This window comes from Pseudochaenichthys georgianus, chromosome 20 (assembly GCF_902827115.2).
Source record: "Pseudochaenichthys georgianus chromosome 20, fPseGeo1.2, whole genome shotgun sequence".
Taxonomy (NCBI): Eukaryota; Metazoa; Chordata; class Actinopteri; order Perciformes; family Channichthyidae; genus Pseudochaenichthys; species Pseudochaenichthys georgianus.
In genome coordinates, this window is record NC_047522.1 from 9,762,098 (window position 1) to 9,783,108 (window position 21,011).

At 43.3% G+C, this 21,011-nt stretch overlaps 1 protein-coding gene across 3 annotated transcripts in view; it reads right to left on the reverse strand.

Annotated features, from left to right (window-relative positions):
• Nucleotides 1-21,011, reverse strand: part of zcchc2 (zinc finger, CCHC domain containing 2) — a 35,493-nt gene that overhangs the window by 4,380 nt on the left and 10,102 nt on the right. For 2 of the 3 annotated variants that reach the window (XM_034109101.1, XM_034109100.1), the window contains exons 7-13: nt 20,049-20,111; nt 19,086-19,146; nt 18,664-18,775; nt 6,539-6,606; nt 6,215-6,282; nt 2,388-2,492; nt 63-1,796 (exon numbers count right to left, since the gene is read on the reverse strand). In XM_034109101.1, coding sequence (XP_033964992.1) covers nt 63-1,796; nt 2,388-2,492; nt 6,215-6,282; nt 6,539-6,606; nt 18,664-18,775; nt 19,086-19,146; nt 20,049-20,111 — 2,211 coding nt within the window. The remainder of the gene's footprint in view (nt 1-62; nt 1,797-2,387; nt 2,493-6,214; nt 6,283-6,538; nt 6,607-18,663; nt 18,776-19,085; nt 19,147-20,048; nt 20,112-21,011) is intronic. The other variant, XM_071206949.1, reaches the window with a different exon arrangement.

Below are 21,011 nucleotides of genomic sequence, written 5' to 3' on the forward strand. Positions count from 1 at the left end.
GGGTTCTGGGGAAGAAAACTAAGGGGTTCTCTGTTTCTCCCTGTTCCGTGTAGCTGCACTACCTTGCTGTGTGGAGTCTATGGAGGGCTGGTTGCAGTCCTGAGCATAGTGGCCACTCACACCACAGTTATAGCAGGACACACTGCCACTTTTCTTATTGACTCCACCTCCGCCCAGTGCTGCAGCAGGCAGCATCCCCAGGGGATTTGGGTACACGTGTTGGTATAAGCGCTGGAAGAAAGATGCCGCTGGCGCCATCTGCTGTTGGAGGTTGTAGTTTGCAGCTGCGGCGGTGCCCAGCATGTGTGATGGCACGTCTGCATGGCTGTGGGTGTGAGTGTGCATGGGACCATATGGGGACGGGTGTGCGGGTGGTGGGGCGGTGGGGAAGAAGGGGGGCAGGGGGGTGGCACCATTAGCTTGGTGGGGGGACTGGGCCTGGGTGAGGTAACTGTTGCTGCACAGGCTTGTGAGTTGAAAGACAGGCGATGGGACGCTGAACACCTGTCGTGCTGCCGCCATCTGGTGGGGGAAGAATAAGGGTGCTTGGCAACCAGGGGACATAGTGACACTGTTGTTGTTACTGAGGCTGCCTCTGCTACCACAGTTATTGTGACAACCACAGGTCCCACAGCCTATTGCATGCTGTTGTTGCTGTTGTTGTTGTTGTTGCTGCTGTTGTTGGTGTTGGTGCTGCTGCTGTTGGTGGTGCTGTTGGTGCTGCTGTTGTTGTTGTTGTTGTTGTTGGTGGTGGTGCTGTTGTTGGTGCTGCTGCTGGTGCTGTTGTTGAGGTGGGGTTAGTTGCTGCGGGGGCAAGTGTAGCTGCTGGGTTTGCTGAAGAGTAATGGGGTTTCCAGGGGTAACAGAGGCACTCCCACAGGAAGCACTGTTGTTGCTGTAGGATGTACAGTCGCTGTGTGCTGTGCTGTGAGTCAGCGCTGGGCTGGGGCTCAGAGCGGGCCCAGGGGTGTGGGTGGGCACAGCTGGAGGGACAGCTGCTTGTGCCTGTCCAGAGGATGGAGCTATTCCAGGGGCTGCAGTAGGCGTGGCAGAGGTGGGGACAGGGGGCAGGGTATAGGGAGAAGGCAGGCCAGATGGTAAGGTTAAGCCGGGGAGCTTGGCATGTGAAGTCTCCACGTGTGTCAGGGTGGAGGCCAGGCCCGGGCTGACACCAGCCGGGTCTTGGCAGGGCAGAGGCTGCTGCAGAGGCGAGGCAAAGGATGTCGGGCCAGGAGACATGACTCTGATGGCTTTTATAGGAGCCTGGTGTGAAGCAGGTGGGGCACTAGAACCACTCCCTGTAGCTCTATCCGTGGCACCGTGGCTCTGAGACATAGCTGTTTTGAACCTCTGGACCAGAGGTTGCACAGCAGGACCTGCTGAAGGAGCGTGGAGGCCAATCGGGGCTATCCCAAAGGTTGGGAGCACGTCCCTCTTCTCTGGGTCTCCTACAATCCCAGGGCCTAGAAGAGCTGGAGGCACTAGGGGCATCATCACGGTCCCAGACGAGGGCATCACATCTGGGACTATGCTTTGGCTGGGAGGAGGAGGGGCCAGTGGAAGTGTTGAGTCAGCAGCTCCATTAGAGATCACAAAGGGCAGAGAACGCATGAAGGAGAAAGGGCGGATCTCTGTACTGGTCTCTGAGCAGAGGGGCCCTGTCTGTGCCTGGTGGTTATTGGAAGACAGAGGCTGGACAGAGGAGAGATCCCCAACCACAGAGGGATCAGTCTGGAGGGCGAAGAACATGTCAGGGCCCGGCCTTTTGCTAGAGTCATCAGAGTGGCTGTCTGTATCTAAAAGAGAAACAAAATCAGGTTAGAGCAGGTTCATGTCACACCAAAATACCTGGGACAATTAAGCCCATTTCCCGCTATCACCTGTTCACTGTGTTTTAAGTGTTCACTGTGGTTACAATTTAGAATTATTCCCAAGACACAAGACTTTTTTTTTTACTTCATCACCATTGAGCACTGATGGAAGCATGACACCCGGATGGACACGCAACAGGTATTTCGACAATATTATAATTTAACATACAATTAATATACTCCCCTACAGTACCTCGCTGATCGTTGTAAATCACACAATTCAAAATCCAACAGGAACAAAACAAAAAAACGTATTACAACCGTCTTTGTTCTAATACCAACTTTTTTTGGAGAAAGATTCAACCGTCTTAGTTGCCTCTTTTCTTACCCTGCTTCCAGTTCTTGTCGGCGCATTTGTGACCAAAAAAAGGACCCGTCTACTGGGAATGTGAGAGCATCCGTGTTTTGTGTGTTTAACAGTGTGTAAAAACCAGCACGTTCGCACATTTTGGTTGAAAATGGTAAAATTACAAAATATAAAATTGCTCAAGTGTACCGCGCGCGTGTGTGTTTTACCTTTGTTGTTGTCATCCTCACTATCCAGGCTCTCTGGTCCTCGGCGTTGAGGGCTGGATGGAGAGCTGTAGCTTTCTGATGATGTATCTGGACCAGAACCTCCATCTGAAACAACATCTGTGAGTTAAACTGCAGAAATGTCTTCACTTGGATGAATGAATGCACCGGTATATGTGTAGTGCCTTTAAGAGAGGCTACTGTTGTGCAAGCCCTATGGTTTAAAACAGTATGGAGCTGTGTGGAATGGGGTCTGACACTATTTTAAGCACGGGTGTGTTTAGTGTCAATGTTTATTAGCCAGTTTCTTAAAATATCCAACAGACATGATTCTTGTAAAATATGGAAGAAATGTCCCTTACACCCTTTGGATATGTTAAAATAATGTTAAAACAATGTTATATGTAGGTATTATTGTGCAAATGTGTTATATTTGATACGCAAATGCACTCTCTGATCATTCCTGTGTTTTCTTTGAGAGCTCTATTTCTGTTCACAACATTTTTCAAAAAGAGGTAACTACAAAGCGATATTTAACTGAAAATACTAGGGAAATGTTTACTTCCACACTTGCCCCTGCTAACATCAAAGTAAATGAGCTAGTAGATCATTTTAATTCAAAAATTAAAAATGTTATAGATGCCATTGCTCCAACTAAGGTAAAGGAAATATCTCCATGGAGAAAGGCCATGACCGTGAGAGAAGAAAAAAAAGAGTGTCGAAAAGCTGATCAAAAACAAATCTCCAGGTTCATTTTGAAATCTTCACTGACAAAATTCAGAAAATCAGACAAGCAGTCAGTGCCTCTGTATCAGGTACAGCAAATGTTTTGTCCCCGAGTCCACTTAAAATCAATTCAAACACCTTGACACAATTCATCAGATTAATGATAAAAACCTAGACGACATTATTCAACTTCTGAAATCCTCCTCCTGCTGCCTTGATATTAAACCAGGATACCAGGATATAACAGGATTTAAAAAAAAAAGTTTCATACTTTTACTCCATATAGTAAACAATTGTCTTCAGTCAGGTGTTTTTCCACAGGCCCTGAAAACTGCAGTCATTAAACCGCTCTTACAGGCCCATATCAAACCTCCCATTTTTAGGTAAAATCATTGAAAAACTTGTTTTTCAACAGTTTAGTAATTTCTTGCATTTAAATAACTGTTTTGATGTGTTCTAGTCAGGCTTTCGTCCAAACCACAGCACTGAGATTGCTCTTGTTAAGGTCTTCAATTACATCCACTTAAACACAGACAGTGGAAAAACTTCAGTGTTAGTATTATTAGATCTCAGTGCTGCGTTTGACACTGTTGACCACAACATATTACTAGACCGACTGGAAAACTGGGTGGGACTTTCGGCAATAGTTCTAAATTGGTTTGAATCCCACTTAAAGGACATAAAAAACTTTGTTTCTATAGGTAAATACACATCTGAGTTGACAAATATGACATGTGGGGTTCCTCAAGGTTCCATCTTTGGGCCTCTTCTCTTTAAAATCTACATGCTACCACTGGCTCAGATAATGAAAAACAACAAAATAAGTTACCATAGCTATGCGGATGACACAAAAATGTACATAACCATTTCACCAGGAGACTATTCTCTAATTCAAACACTGATTAAGTGCATTGAACAAATCAATGACTGGATGGGTCAGAACTTTCTACAATTAAACAAAGGTAATGGTTTTTGGAGCAAAGGCAGAACGTAGAAAAGTTAGCACAGAGCTTCAGTCTGCAATGTTCAAAAACAACAGATAAAGCCAGAAATCTAGGTGTAGTCATGGACTCTGACCTGAGTTTCAACAGTCACATTAAAACAATTACTAAATCAGCTATGACCTAAAGCAGGGGTGGGGAACCTTTTTCCTCTCAAGGGCCATTTAAATTTTTTCCACATCCTCCGAGGGCCGTACACATTATTGACCTCTGCTTAAAAATACTAAAATCACAGCCCATTCATTTGGCCTGTCTTTCATGCTGTGCAAAGAAAAAGCAACCTCTTAATCCAGATATCTTGCCATGATACACGTGCACGCATACACGTGCACGGTTGTGGCATTACCACCAAAACAGAAAAATATGGACACAAGATGTGTGCAAATGTATTTAGTTTCCTATCCATGTGAACATGATTTAAGTGGGGGGGGAGCCAACCTCCTCTAGGGGGGTCCCATGCTCGCCCGGGAAGATTTCTTTTTTAAATATTGAAGTTAAAAGCACCAATCTGGTGCACTTTGAGAGCAACATTAAGAGATCTATGGATACATCTCTCAACATCCATATGAAACAGAACTGTAAACAGATTTTCTTTTTCTTTATGGATATTTTACAAATCACAGTATTTTATACCCGTTTACTTTATTTTCTTGTGTTTTTATAACTATAATGATCATATAAAGATGTGCCTTTACCTCACTGGTGTTAGAAAAATCTTAGCATAGCTAGCTAACCAGATGCTAATAACAACAAAGTTATTGTCTGTATGATCAGTATGACAGATGAACAGATCGCCACTGGGCTTACAACTAAAGACACAGCAACGCAATACGCAAAAACTGCGGCATGTGTATGGCTCCTTATGGGTACTGCAATTTGTGAAGTCCCGGCCCGGAGCCGCGTTCTGGTGCTCTCCGTCAGAACTGCATCCCTGTCAGACCACGTGATGACACGTTAGGCTTGTGTTGTGTTCAAGGACCCTGACCTTGGCCAGGAAAAACAGGCACTCGCTTGTTTCATTTTTTTTGCGGTCTAGATTTCTTTAATTTTTTTTCTTTTTTGCGTGTGTTTATAAATTACCTCGAGGGCCGTACCAAATGGTCTCGCGGGCCGTATACGGCCCGGGGGCCGGAGGTTCCCCACCCCTGACCTAAAGAATATATCTAGGATTACGAGACTAATGTCACAGCAGGATTTGGAAAAACTCCATGCTTTTATCTTCAGTAGACTCAACTACTGTAATGGTGTCTTTACAGGTCTCACTAAAAAAATCTATTAAAAAGCTGCAGCTGATTCAGAACGCTGCTGCTCGAGTCCTCACTAACACTAAGAAAGTGGATCACATCACTCCTGTTCTGAAGTCTTTACACTGGCTTCCTGTGTGTCAAAGAATAGATTTCAAAATACTGCTGCTGGTTTATAAAGCATTGAATGGTTTAGGCCCAAAATACATTTCTGACCTACTGCTAAATTATGAACCATCCAGATCTCTCAGGTCTTCAGGGACTGGTCAGCTTTCTGTCCCCAGAAACTAAATATGGTGAAGCAGCATCCAGTTAGTATGCTCCAAATATCTGGAACAAACTACCAGAAACCTGCAGGTCCGCTGCAACTCTCACTACTTTTAAATCCAGGCTGAAGACTTTTCTTTTTGCCGCTGCTTTTAATTGATATATTCATATCTCAAACTGCACTGTAACTTTTATTCATGTATTTTTTTCTTTTAATGTTTCTTTTATTATTTTTTCTTCTTAATGACTGTTTTTAAATGCCATCTTCTGAATGTCTTTCATTTTTGTAAAGCCCTTTGAATTGCCTTGTGTTGAAAGGTGCTATATAAATAAACTGTCCTTGCATAGAGTTTTAGGTTAGTACTATGGCATTGTTATTGTGAACATAATTGTCTTGATCATTTCACATTACAGGTTGTTGTAAGAGGCAGGTCTTAAGGTTTATAATTGTTTGTTCATTTTTACCATCTTGCAGCTGTTAACTAATCCTGCTTTACATTTTTGAACATAATGCAGATTATTTAATTTTGAGGGATGCGTCCTTAACATGTACTTTCTATTATAGGCATTAAACAGCCATGCACACACTCACCTTTCCTCTGAGCTGGTACCAATCTACCGTTGGCTACAAAGGTAGCACCCTTTCCCTTCAGCTTATCCCTAAAAAGACAAGAGATGAGACAGGGTAAAAAGCAATGTCCACAGAGAAACACAGTAACAAAAAACTACAAATGTAGCAACACACTCATTTCCATACAGAACACAGACTTGATAATTACCATCTACAAAGACATGGGACTGCAATCTTAAAAAAAATCCATTAATGGCTATTATTTAACATACATTTTTAGTTTTTTACAAAGCAGCTGATACCTGCAGAGTTCCCATATCTGTTTTTTAAACTCGTCTGGCATACCTGTCAGCGGGCAAGCCTCTGGTCTTTGCTTTCGTCACTGGGTGGCTTCTATTCTCACTGTCCTGGTGCTGTGAGTCAGAACAGTGAGTCAGAACAGCTTCACAAGTTTACACTGCAACCTTAACACAACATTACATTTACAACAGATAATACACCCAGGAAGCGGGTAATTCTTGACACAATTATTGAATTTTATTTATGAAGTTTGATTTCTACGTACAATTATCCTGATATGGCCAAACCCAGAAATCATGCCATTAAAGAGACCCTATCAATGAACTAAATCTATAGTTAAAAAAGGGAAGATGCTGAGTTACATTTTTCAAAAATATAAAGACGACGATGACTTTCTTTCAAGGTCGAACTATTAACATTACACTCATCTTTTTTACAATAAACATTTATTATTGACAGGGCCGGCCCTTGGCATAGGCAGCGGACAAAGGAGTATATGTTTGCCCTGCTTGTAGTAATAGGCTAGTCATTCAAATGCTTTTACATCCCGTTCATTATTTATAGTTGTAGGCCTTTATTTTAATGCGTTACAGTTTATGGTGTCTAAAGTATGTTCAATAGTGTGAAGTTTACATCAGTGTTAAAATGCTCGTAATTACTGTAAATACTGCACACCTTAGCCTTTAATATGCTATATTACACTGCACTGAACTGCTTCTTTGCCACCTGGTTAGATGCTAAAGCTGAATCTACAGGTGCATCTAAAAAAAAATATCATAGAACTTTTTCTCTGTAATTTATTTCAAAAAATGAAATTCTAGATACATAAAGTGAAATATTTCAAGCCTTTGTTTTAATTGTAATGATTACAGCTTAAAGATCATGAAAATCACTAATCCTGTATCTCCAAATAGTATAATATTAGATAAGGCAAATCAAAACAGAATTTTTAATACAGATATTTCGACCTTCTGAAAAGTTTGTTCATATATGTACTCAATACTTGGTCGGGGCTCCTTTTGCAGAGATAAATGCAACAATTGTACATGGTATGGAGGCAATATATGATATTGTGAGCTACACCTGTAATCTGATTTCTACAATATGACTTAGGTCTAGCAATTATAATGCATCTCTTGATGGTCACATATACTTCTCTTCTCTCTTCAGATGCACCTTTAAAATATTGTGGGCCACCTGCAAACACCTTCTCCCCCTCAGCACGGCCCAGCACTGCAGCAGCTAAAATCTTGCCTAGGGCAGCAATTTGGTCAGGGGCGGCCCTGATTATTGAAACCTTAAAAGGTCCCCTATTATACTGTTTTTCATTACTTTATTATAGTTCTCAGTTATATACAAAACATGTCTCTGAAGTGTTTGGCTCCAAATACCAAACAGATCATGCATTGTAGCATGCCATAATCCCCTCTGTTTCAGCCCTGTTTCAAAAATGCTGATTCTCTGTCTTTTACTTTAGATGAAAATAAGGAGCCACTCCCAACGCCTCAGTTGCCCCTTTCACACCAACGCGGTTCCCGTTCTAGCTCTTCTGGTTCGGAACCGTTTTTCTTTTCAGCCCCCGGTTTTGTTCACACTGCCCAGAGCCCGACTGGTGCTGCCACTCCTGCGTCATGACGTCACCGTTTACGTCGCTGATTTTCTCCCCAACGGTGCTCACAACAACAATGCATCGGGTCGATGATCGTGTTACTTTTAATCATACAAAGCCAGATCAAATTAAATAACAACTTCTCCAACCTTATACTTTTCTCCAGAATACCGTGGTTCATTGGTTATTAATGTTTCAAACTTTCAGCGGCATTTACCGAGCGCTGCAGTGCTGCTCTTCCACCGGAGTTTATTCTCCCGTTAACTCACGGCAGCAGCCGCTGTAAAGTATTCACTGTCTAACTGTCACACAAGCAGCTGATACATATCCTCAATTCCCCATAAGTGAATGTGTTTCAGTATGAATTGACGCTGTTTGGCATCACAACGCTGTTATGAAAGATGCTCTGGTATAAAATGGGTGATGTTAGCATAGCAACCGAAGCTAAACTGACTATCTTGACTACTTGTTGTTGCTATCCTATTGTGGCATAAACCGTTTTCTACAGGCACATTTTACCGGTGTATTTTTCATTATGATTCTACTTGTGATAGACATGACAACCTATGCAGCCCATAGGGGTGTAATGGTATACGTACCCGTACCGAGATTATTTGGTACCGAATGAATATAACGTTAGACGTAAAAAATTGAGAACGTGAACAACTTTTTGGAAGTAATCTCAGGTGCTGCGTCGCAGCATTCAGAGTAATTTACTCACGTTGGGTTCAACGCGTCATAAAGCAACCAAGTCATTTCATTGGACGAGAGGCATACTATGAGAGCTGATCACAGGGATACGTTCAAATGTAGTCAGTAATTTGAGGAACTGTCGAAATGGCGAACGCAGATAAAGTTGAGCTCGAAAATCCTCCAGCATCATTGAAGTCTCTGGTTTGGGAACATTTTGGTTTCGCAGTTACGTACAAGGATGACGGACAAAGACAGGTGGACCGAACCAAAGCTGTTTGTTGGCATTGTTCAACTAAAATTGGTTACGCGGCTGGCAATACAACTTGCACACTCATTTGAAAAAGGCATCTTCCGAACGTGAATATCACCGGTACAAAAAGAAAAAAGACTGAAGTGCAAACCCAATTCCCACTAGCATTTAAGCCTCCACCACTCGCAAAAAATTCAGACCGAGCCAAAGCTATTTCAAACGCCAAATATCCTTATGTTAGCAAAGCGCTACCTGGTTGTATCTGCTACCTCTGTCCCGAGAGGGTGTTCTCCACAGCAGGAGACATTGTTAGTGCCAGCAGATCTGCCCTTTCGGCAAGCAATGTGGACAAGTTCATTTTTCTTTAAAAAAAACATGAAAATACAATGACAAGAAAAACGCGGGTAAAAATCCTTCCACACGTTCACTCTACAGTGTTGTTTATCTTCTGTGATGCGCGAGCTGATGACGTTGCATCATCATCACTACTTCACGTCAAGACGAGTTAACTTTTTTTACTTCTCAACTTTGTGTGGAAAAATGCGGTGATTATGCGCCCTTTTAATAAATATGCGCCCTTTTAAAAATCTGCGCGATTTTGCTGATTATGCTGTAAATTATGCGATCGCATAATCGCGTTTTTCTGGAGGGTCTAGAGATTATTTCAGTTCATCGAAATGCTGCACCTTAATGTTTATTTTATGTTATGCAAACAGAAGCATCAATCTCATTACGCCAATCCTGATTGGCTGGTGATCTTGACGTCTACATCAGGGAATCCACCCACCCTTTAAGTAGCTTGCGCTACGTCGCAGCGTCATTCAAACACCTCTTCACGCTTCAGAGCACATCTCGAATATCAGTAGCCGGGCTAGCTTAACGGTCCACAGACTGAACCCAAGCTAACATTCGGTCGACGGGCGCTCGCCGGTTACTTTTTTTTTTCCGCAGAAGAATTGAACAAATATTAACACACCAGTTAATATTGTAATCTGCCACGCCATTTTTTCTTTCGAAATAACGGTAAGGTTTGATTATTTTTTTTTCAAACAGTAACATACCTGTTTGCTGGTTTATCCCTCCGCGGCGACACCCCGGCAAATGAGGATGGACCCTTCTCTCCCTCACACCAGAGGAGTCGGAGGATCGGCTCTGCGGCTGCGGGTTTAAGATCTCGGGCACGGACTCACACCAGGTTTGCTCGTCCTGCCTTGGGCTGGAACACGCCCAGGAAGCTATCGATACCCCCGGTTCGTGCGGGCATTGTGCCCGCTTCACCATCAAGAGCCTCCGCCGACGGCTAGCGTGCCAAGCTAGCCTGTCGGGACGGGACCCATTCATGTCCGTTGATTTGCCAGCTGGCAATCGGGACATGGTAGCGACCGCAGCGGAGATTGAGCCCCGCGCCGTGTCAGGCTGGGGCCCGAGAGCCGCGAGAGCGCTGTGTCAAGCTGGGGCTCCCAACTGGACCCCCCCCGCTGCTCGTTTAAGTCACAAACACATGTCATCACTATTGTTTCTTAATAAATCATTTTCCACTGTCGTTTCCAGGCTTAAAGCCAAGGGCGCAGTCAATAAAAATGAAAAGAAAAACAATAAACAGTCTGACGTATACCCCCCTTCTAAGAGTGGCTGCTACCTCTCTCAGAAGGCGAACGATGGACGGGGCTGTGAAGGCATCACCGCCACGCGCATGCCAGTGTCGACCGGGGTTGTCAACCTGGGGTACCACCGTGTTCAGACACTAGAGGGCCCCATAACACAACAAATAAAGACACAGAGGGCAGACGACAGGGATGTGACATCTCCACTCGCTTTGAGAAGCGAAAAGTGGAGGATGCTCACAGATTCTGCTTGGGTTTTCAAGAAAATAGCACGGGGTTACAGACTCCAAATTCGCTGTCACCCCCCCTCACTTTTCGGGCATTCTACATTCGCAAGCCCGGGGAGAGTCGGCCCATATTCTGGAGCAAGAGATTCTCTCGCTACTAGACAAGAAGGCTATATCTATAATACCCTCCGAACAGAGTCAGAGCGGCTTTTATTCCAAGTATTTCCTCGTTCCCAAACGGGGAGGGAACGAGATTCGGCCTATACTAGATTTGAGGGCTCTGAACAAATATCTCAAAAGATACAAATTCAGAATGCTCACTCACACATCTCTGTTGCGTCTCGTGCGCCAAAATGATTGGTTCACATCAGTCAACCTGAAAGACGCGTATTTCCACATCCCAGTATATTATCCACACAGGCAATATCTGAGGTTCGCCTTTCAGGGTGTCTGTTACGAATACAGAGTACTTCCCTTCGGTCTGTCTCTCAGCCCACGAGTGTTTGTACGGTGTACGGAAGCCGCGATAGCCCCGTTAAGACAACAGGGTATTCGCCTGGCAACTTATCTGGACGATTGGCTCCTTCTCGCACAGTCGGAGCAAGAGGCTATTACGCAGACGAATGTCCTCGTAAAACACCTGCTCGACCTGGGTTTCGTAATAAACACAGAAAAGAGCATGTTGTCCACAGCCCAGACTGTACTCTTCCTGGGCCTACGCCTGCATTCGGTGCCCTTTACAGCCCGCCTGTCAGCAGAGAGAGTGAAAGCCTTCAGGGCTTGCCTCGCTCATTTCCAGCCACACAAATATGTTCTCATCAGATCATGTCTGCGGTTACTGGGGCTCATGGCGTCAGCCGTCCTGGTGGTACGACTGGGACGCTTACACATGACGGAGTTTCAGCGCTGGGTAGCTGCCCTCAGACTGGACCCCGTGCGTCATGGCGCGGAGAGTGATGGTCACTATGAAATGCATAATGGCACTGCGCCACTGGCTGCACCCGACTTTTCTAGTACGGGGCGTGCCTATGGGTGCTGTCCTATCGCGGAAGGTGGTCACCACAGACGCATGTCTGACGGGCTGGGGGGGTATATACGAAGGTCGACCTGTGAGGGGTCTCTGGAGCAGAGACCTCCAACGGTCACAGAAATTATCTAGAGCTTTTAGTGGTGTTCCTCACTAGGGCTGCAACAAACGACTAATTTGATAATCGATTAATCTATCGATTAATGAAACGATTAATCGACTATTCGGACTATTACTGTACGCCTTGCACAATTTCTCAAACGCTCTTATTTAGCCATCAACTTTTAGATTTAGATTGAGGTTGTTTTAGGCATGTGGAAACTAACAATGAAGACAATAAAGATGAATACTTGATTCCAAAATACATATATTATTGAAATAACTTCAATTGTGAACAAAACTAACATTACTTTTTATTCAAATTGAATAAATAATATTTCACATCAAAAGAAACAACAGTGTTTTAACAAATCGTGTTAAATAATCTGATGACAGAACTGTAAACAGAATAGCTGAAACTTTAACAAACTAAATAATAATAATAATAATATATAATATTTTTATAGCGCCTTTCAGGAAACCCAAGGTCGATTTACAAGTCGGGTAGGGGGGGGGAGTAGGGGAAAAAAGGCAGACAGGTTAAGGGGGTGGGGGGGGAAGTAGCGGACAAATAAACCTATTAAACTAACTATACAGTGGGGAAAGCCTTGGTAAAAAGGTGCGTTTTGAGGGCTTTTTTGAAAATGTCCAGGGTTGGGGCGCTGCGGATTTCGGGGGGGAGAGAGTTCCAGAGGGTGGGGGATGCCACACTGAAGGCTCTGTCACCAAAAGTCCTCAAATAACTCTGTTACCTCTAATCATTATGTTTGTATAATGTAGTTAGCTCCGTGTGTTGCTGCTAGCATACATAACACCTGACGTGAAAACGTTACTCGTGGACGGGGCTAGAGCTACTAGAAAGACAGTCGAACCCGGTGCATTCCTCCGTCTGGATGTGGAGCACTTTTGCTAAATGTTTAGACAAATAGCTCGTGTTACCGCCCTTACATGCTAAACTCTTATTCCACTTTTGGCAACGAGCATTCTCCACATCGAGACGGGTAAAGTTTAACCACCTCGGAGCGCGTTCTCTCCGCCATCTCCCACGTGTGTGTGTTGCTGCATGTTGCAGCTGCCCGTGTGTAAACTGCCCCGCCCCCTCGCAATCAGGCGGGGGAGAGAAAGATCGAAAATACATCATAGATGCATTTGTTTGTCTTTTTGCATATTAGAAACGAGTTGGCGACACTAAGACTGCGATATAATGTCTTTGTAGCAATAATACATGACATATATTTTTTAAATGTCTCCAGTACCGATACAAAGACCAATAAAGTTAGAGCTTAACGGGGCGTAAAACACACGTGATGACGTTACCAACGAATCGACGACTGAATTAGTTGGCAACTAATTTGGTAATCGATTTTAATCAATTAAGTCGATTAGTTGTTGCACCCCTATTCCTCACCCTGAAACGCGTTCTGCCTTTTCTCAGAGGACATCATGTCCTCGTGAGGACAGACAACACGACCACAATATCGTATATAAACCGCCAAGGGGGGTTTGCGTTCTCTCCAGTTACACATGCTGGCACGCAAACTGATCTTATGGAGCTGCGGACGTCTCCTCTCTCTGAGAGCGACGCACGTACCAGGAGTGATGAACCTCGGGCCAGATCTGCTGTCCAAAGGTGCACCACTATATGCAGACTGGACTCTACATCCAAAAATTGTGAGTCAGCTGTGGGTGCGTTACGGCCGGGCCGCGGTGGATCTGTTCGCATCAAAAGAAAATGCTCAATGTCATTTGTTCTTTTCAATGCGTGATTTAAACGCACCGTTAGGCGTGGACGTGCTCGCAGACGTTTGGCCTCCGGTCCTTCTGTACGCGTTCCCACCCCTGGCTCTGATACCCCAAACTCTGGCCAGAGTGAGAGAACAACGCCACACACTAATCCCAATAGCTCCACACTGGCCTGCAATGTACTGGCTGGCGGAGATATATCAGCTGCTGTGCGGGCAGCCGTGGCAGCTCCCGCTACGCAGGGACATACTGTCTCAGGCGGGGGGGGGGGCGATTTTTCACCCACACCCAGAGCGCTTGGCACTATGGGCCTGGCCCATGAGTGGTATAACCTGAATACAGTGGGACTCCCTCAGAAGGTGATAAACACTATTCAGAGTGCAAGAGCTTCCTCCGCCAGGTCCCTCTATGACTGTAAGTGGAGGGTGTTTGAGGAGTGGTGCCTTCAAAAAGGGACACATCTCTTTTCAATGTCCTGTCGGGGTGATTCTATCATTTCTACAGGACCTGATTGATAAACACAGAGCTTTCTCTACGATCAAAGTGTACCTGGCTGCTATTGCTGCATGCCATGTGGGCTTTGAGGGAAAGACGGCTAGCCAACATCCCTTGGTCTGCTGTTTTATGAAAGGGGTTCCCAGGCTCCTCCCTGTTTCCAGGTCATTGGTGCCCTTATGGGACTTGGCAGTGGTTTTAGATGGGCTCACTCGACCTCCATTTGATCCCCTGGAAGAAACTGACATGAAACACCCGTCACTGAAGACAGTGTTGTTACTGGCTCTGGCATCTGCCAAGCGAGTCAGTGACATTCATGCGCTCTCTGTACATCCTTCATGCACTCCGTTTGCCCCGGGGCAAACAACAGTGTTGCTGAAGCCCAACCCTGCCTTTGTACCTAAGGTGGTTGGCTCATATACCCCCATTCACATAGAGGCATTTCCTCCGCCACTGTGTTCCTCTGAGGAACAGCGGCCGAATTTACTGTGCCCAGTCCGTGCTTTACGCACCTATATGGACAGGTCAAAAGAGTTTCGATGCAATGACCAACTCTTTGTATCCTGGGCTAACCCTCATAAGGGCAAGCCCGTTACCAGGCAACGGCTCTCCCACTGGATTGTGGAAGCGATTGCTCTGGCTTATACGAGTCAGGGTTTGCAGGCACCAACGGGCCTGCATGCTCATTCTACTCGTGGACTGGCTACATCCTGGGCTTTGTTCAAGGGTGTTTCCATCCAAGACATTTGTGCAGCAGCGAGCTGGTCCTCACCGCTCACTTTTGTCCGCTTTTACAGGCTCGATGTCTCTGCTCCAAGTGTGGCCCGTGCAGTGCTGGGCCCCGTGTTGAGACAGGGTTCTACCTGTTAAGTTCTGGTTGTTTTGGTGATTTTCGAGATAAGCATGTCTAGCAATACGGGAGTTTCAATATCCCATAGTGAGACATCGAACGGAGTGTTATGAATGAGAACTGGGGTTATGTAAGTAACCCCAGGTCTCAGAGTAACATGAAGTGAGATGTCTCACCAGACGGCCCTTCTTGCTAAGGCGAAGCGAGAAGAGGTGCTTATTTTGAATGACGCTGTGACGTAGCGCAATCTACTTAAAGGGTGGGTAGATTCTCTGAAGTAGACGTCAAGATCACCAGCCAATCAGGATTGGCGAAATGAGATTAATGCTTCTGTTTGCATACACGTTGAGGCACATCCCATAGTGAGACATCTCACTTCATGTTACTCTGAGAACTGGGATTACGTAAGTAACCTATAGTTTCTGCAGTTACAATGTTGTTGTTTTAATAAATCAGACACTGATGGTGCAGCACTGTACCTCTTTATATAGGCATTTTTTCCCGAACAAATTTTTTTAGCACTGATCAGGGGGTACTTGGCTGAATTTCTTTTTCAAAGGGGGTACATTATTGAATTTATTTTGAGAACCACTGCTCTAGGACAGGGGTTCCCAAACTTTTCAGCCCACGACCCCCAAAATAACAGTGCCAGAGACTGGCGACCCCTGTCAACTGGGTGGGAGTAATGGAGCGAGTTTAAGTTTCACTTTCAATTGCATTGATATAGCCCAGCGCAACACCTTCGTCAAACATGTTGCCACTCGTTTGTACCATTTTCAGGCGATTTGTAATAAAAAGACAACGATGTGTCTTAGGATTTCAAGAAGCATATAGAACAAACAATGGATGTATTTTCTGAACATTTATCCATGCTGAAAGTAGATTTAGATGTGTTAGGAGTGAGATAGAGATTATTATCTAATCCGATGAAGCATTGCATGAAGTCTGTTGATGATCAGAGGCTGTTGTTGGGGCTGCATAAACGTTTTTTTATTTTTTAGGCAGACCATGCAGGGCTCAAGAGAGTTAAACTTGGGCCTGCGACCAGTTTTACTGTATTTTGTTTTGAAAATCCACAGTGGAGGTTTGTGTCGTACTACACGCGGTGTATTTTGCATATCTCTCAGTCGCCAACGATCTGTGAGTCTGTTGGCTCGGACATAAACTCCGTAATAAATGTAGTCTACATTTCATAACAGGTGTAAAACCTGAGAGCATTTTAAATCGCATTTGAACTAAATGCTTATATAATCTGTAGCTGTATTTGTATTGTTGATTTATTGTGTGAACGAGGCGATGTAGAGAAGGTTAAGCTGTCATTAATAGGCTGTTATGTACTGTTGGAGTGGTAAGCAGGCCTATTGTTTTAGGATATTTGTGGAGTTCGATGGTCCGTGAGTGTTTCTTTATTGGTTAAGTGGTCCTTGGTATGAACATTTTTGAGAAACACTGCGCTTGTGGATTGTCAACGGGAGGAGCCTCGCTGCGGAGAAATTATACAGATGGCTAGTCCGCCCCTGAATTTTTTTTTGTAATCACCTCACGACCCCCACTCGGGGTCTCTCGAGTCGCTACCTCCACTTTGGGAACCCCTGCTCTAGGAGGAGATTCAGGTGATAAGGTGGGGGGTGTTACCTTGGTTGGTGATTGGCTAATGGTTACACAAGCCTAAAAAACATTATGACATCATAAAGTGGCCAACATCTGATCAGCTCATTTTCAGACAGGTTTTTATATAAATGGATCAGGACAAAAAGAGAGAGAATCTTTTTTTCTGAAACTTTCAGAATCTCTTTACACGGAGGGGACACATGTGTATTAGGGGTGTAACGGTATCCGTATTCGTCCCGTACCGTCGCGGTTCGGACGTCACGGTTCGGCCTTTTTTTACGAGTGGGAAAAAAGTCTGTCACTCAGGGCAGTATTACACTATATATAATCCAGGGGGCGGTATTGCGCCTAAAAGCCAGCCGCCCGTAAATAACAAATGAAGAACAAGAACAAAACACAACAAAACGAACACAATACATGAAGAAGAAAAGTTAGTAGCTACGGCGAGTTCACACAACACACAGGAGCTAGAAGACCCACCTGCTTCTTTTAAATCAGTTGTGTGGGAACATTTCGGGTTCCCTGTGGACTACAACAATGATGGGGTGCGATTTGTGGATCGGACGAGGACGGTGTGTCGGCGTTGTTCGACAGCGGTGTGGTATGCTGGTGGTAACACATCAAACATGCTCAATCACATCCGAGTCAGTCTCAGTCCCCAGCGAGAGGGTTTTCTCGACGGCAGGTGACATAGTTACCGCCAACAGATTTGCCCTCACTACTGACAACGTAGACAAACTCATCTTTTTGAAGAAAAACTTGAAAATAGAGTAAAGCTTGAGTACCTTTATTTAGGCATAATGGCTTCACACACTCACAAGTTAATTACACATGTTAGACATTGCTCCTAAAAGGTACAGATTTTATTTTGTTTTATATTTATCATTGTATTTATTTTCTATTTTGACAGCTGGAGATGTTATACAGTTCTGTATTGCCTTTTATTGATTGTGATTGAAACACTTTATTATTTATTTTAATATTTTCAAGACATTCTTTTTAGTTGTACAGCTTATTTAACCTTTTTGTTTGACATCAGCCATTATAAATAATATGGCCATTGGGGTGTGTGTTACTGTTTGTGGTTTGTTTTTAACTGTGTAATACAGTTAATGATTCCAAATGTTAGAGTTCTTTATTTTCATACCAAAAGTTGCACGACTGTTACAAATAAATAACAGCAAAAAAAAATTATGCATTTGGGACTTTTTTTTGCTTTTCCTTGTTGTACCGAACCCGTACCGAACCGTGACCCCCAAACCGAGGTATGAACCGAACCGTGACTTCTGTGAACCGTTACACCCCTAATGTGTACATGAAACCGTGGATTTTGAATAATAGGCGACCTTTAACTTTACTACTCCATGTAACGTACATTATATTGATGAAAATATTGCCTCTCTTACAGTCATGCAAAATTGTTGCCTTGACCTAAAATCAGTAAAATTAGCAGTGAGTACTCCCATTCCCTTGGCAGTGTGTGACATATCGACCCAAACACACTCTTCTCTCTCAGTCGCACTAAGGAATGACTGAGTTCCTGTAGGCCTTCGTGCAACTACGTCCCGTAATGATTAACTAACGTTCGAGGAAATATCCATAACTGTGAACTGTGCTGCTGAGCTTTACAGTGCAGTTAATCATTAACCAACACTGCATAACACCCCCGCTGCTGAGACATGAGAACAAAACAACACCTTTAACCCAACAGACCTACAAACAAACATCACATAATGAAATGTTTTCTAAAGTTTTGAGCAAGTTCTCACACAAATGTGTTCAAACACATTAGTTTGATATAAGTAATGCATTGTACAATGACTTTTAGAGCTTATTGTTGTTAATATACTGGAAATTATAACTTTGAAGGACAGTAAATATCCAAACGCAAGGACACATGCTTGTGTAATAGATGACCTGCAGATAAAGAAAAGGAGCCCTGTTCAGTCCTCAACCCCTCACCTGGTCGGCCTCCTGGCTACTCCTCAGTGTACAGCTTTTCCTCCTCTCTGATGGACCATTGATCTCTGCAGCGTGGCCCCCCCTCCAAACATCCCCTTGAGGGCCCCGGCCACTAGAGAGAGAGATATGAGTGTTTCCCTTTGTGTGTTTCTGATCATGAAAACATTCAGGTGGTCTAAACATGATGTTATGCTATAGCTGATTTTTCCTAACCATGCAATCTATATTTCGTCATACTTTTTCTATCAAACTATATTTAACGAGTCCTGTTGGTATTATAATTAAACTTCTATGCATTATTAGCTACTGTTTACTATAGGATAATATAGATAAGTTATATTATTATTTGCTTAAGTGGTATTGTACTTGCATAAAAAAATGTAAATAATTGAGAGGCACAGATCAGACCACAGTCTACTTACCCTGGACATGGACTTTTGGCCCCGTGCTTTTTCTTGTGTCCCTGAGCATACAGTTCTAGATCTGAGAGAAAAATCAAAAGACACAATTGTGAATCACATTTTTTAACAGTGACAAAATTGAAGATATAGAATATATTAACTGATGCTTGAAGACATAGAAAATGATAAGTCATATGAGAATCATTAGCTCTTGTAAAAAGAGAACCCAATCAAACCTTTACATAGTCAAGTCATACCATACTTGTGGTCAATGCTGTAGATACATATTTCACATTTACTAAAAAAGAAATGCGTGTGATCGGTAAGGAAAAATATGTATACTTTCTAATTAAGTCACAGAAGTCCTTTTCAAATGCATTCCTTTTATTTCTGATAGGATATTACTATTAGTAGGCAAAAACCCTGAAACCGTCTATTCCCATCAGCGTGGTATCGATTTACTGTTCTAGCTTCTGCCAGAGAGCACATTTATTTTTAAATGTACATGTAAAATGTGTTTGTTTTTCTATTACACAATTAAGGTTAAATGAAAGTGCTTGTTTAAAGCAGAATATCATAAATCTAACACACACACACATAAGATGATCTAACACTAATAATTGCAGTATGAGGCAGGTCAGGTCTGTGGTTACTGCTGCTGAGCTGAACTCCAGTACGTGATCGGGCAAATATAGCCATGAAACATGAGGATTTGAACCAGCCTTCCCAAATGAGCTCCAAAAATAAACGCTAGCTAGCTTTTCATGTTTACTGTGTTGCCGTAGCTCAGACTGCAGCCCTGGTTATTGGGCTGTTCCTTTGTATGTCACTGATTATCCATGCTCCTATGCATTTCTTTTATCCTCTTTGCTAATCTCTGCAGCCCGCTTCAACTCTCCGCAGAAAATAAACATTGGTCTGAAAACATCACTGTGGGAAATGACTGAAATATTTAAATAAAGAAATTAAAAAAGTAGCTCCCACCTTCCTCCTGACTGGAGGCATCAGAACAGTCTCCCTGGTAGGCCTTACCCAACTGGCAGTTACCTATGAATACAAAGATACATTGGTAAAAATATAAAAATAACATAGCATTACAAAAATGACTTTACTTTAGTTGAACTCAGTAACAGGTTTCCAACAGGAAACAGTGCCTGGGCACAAACTAAGAACTATTTAGATACTGATGCAAGATGATTTAATAATGTTGCAGAAATAAATAAAAAATACAGAAACCCCAAAACCTTTCCGTGCCTTTGTTTCATATATTTGATTGTAATAAGAGGCATAATACTAAAGTAATGTCCTTGTTGGCAATTCTAAAATGTGTTTATATTTATTCAACTGAAAGAAACAAAAATAAAATTGAGGATCATATGAGATAACATGGTATCCTTGTGAGGAGGTCAGGTTAGTAAGACATCTACAGAAGACTCAGAACTGCTTAAATCTGCTGCAAAAAGCACAATGTTAAGAAGGAGAGCTGTTTTCTTAAGCCCATTTTTCGACTGCATGGTCGGCACGACTCAACTCGCTCTCTCTTGGTTTTCCATTGTAAAAACTAGAGGAATATACCAGGTACTTCCTGTGGAAGTTCCAAGCAACGTGTACTGATTATTAAAGCAATTTAAAACATGACAAACTACTGACTAAGTTGTTATTTAAAAAATGTCAAATAGCAAAATCATGCTTTGGTCAGCTTGGTCTGGAATGCAGTTAAAAGTGCAGTTTCACGCACATCTTTATCATCTAAGAATCCCGCCTATATTAACTAGGTACTATCAGCAGGTAAAATACTAAATCTCAAAACGTGCCAAGGACCAAAATGGAGTCGTGACCCCACACTCTGCACTCATAATTGTTCTTCCTTTGTACCGGAGGTTAGTTGTCCCAAAGTGTCAAACATTAGCCTATGTATTTATTAACTTCGAATGCCCATGTTTGTAC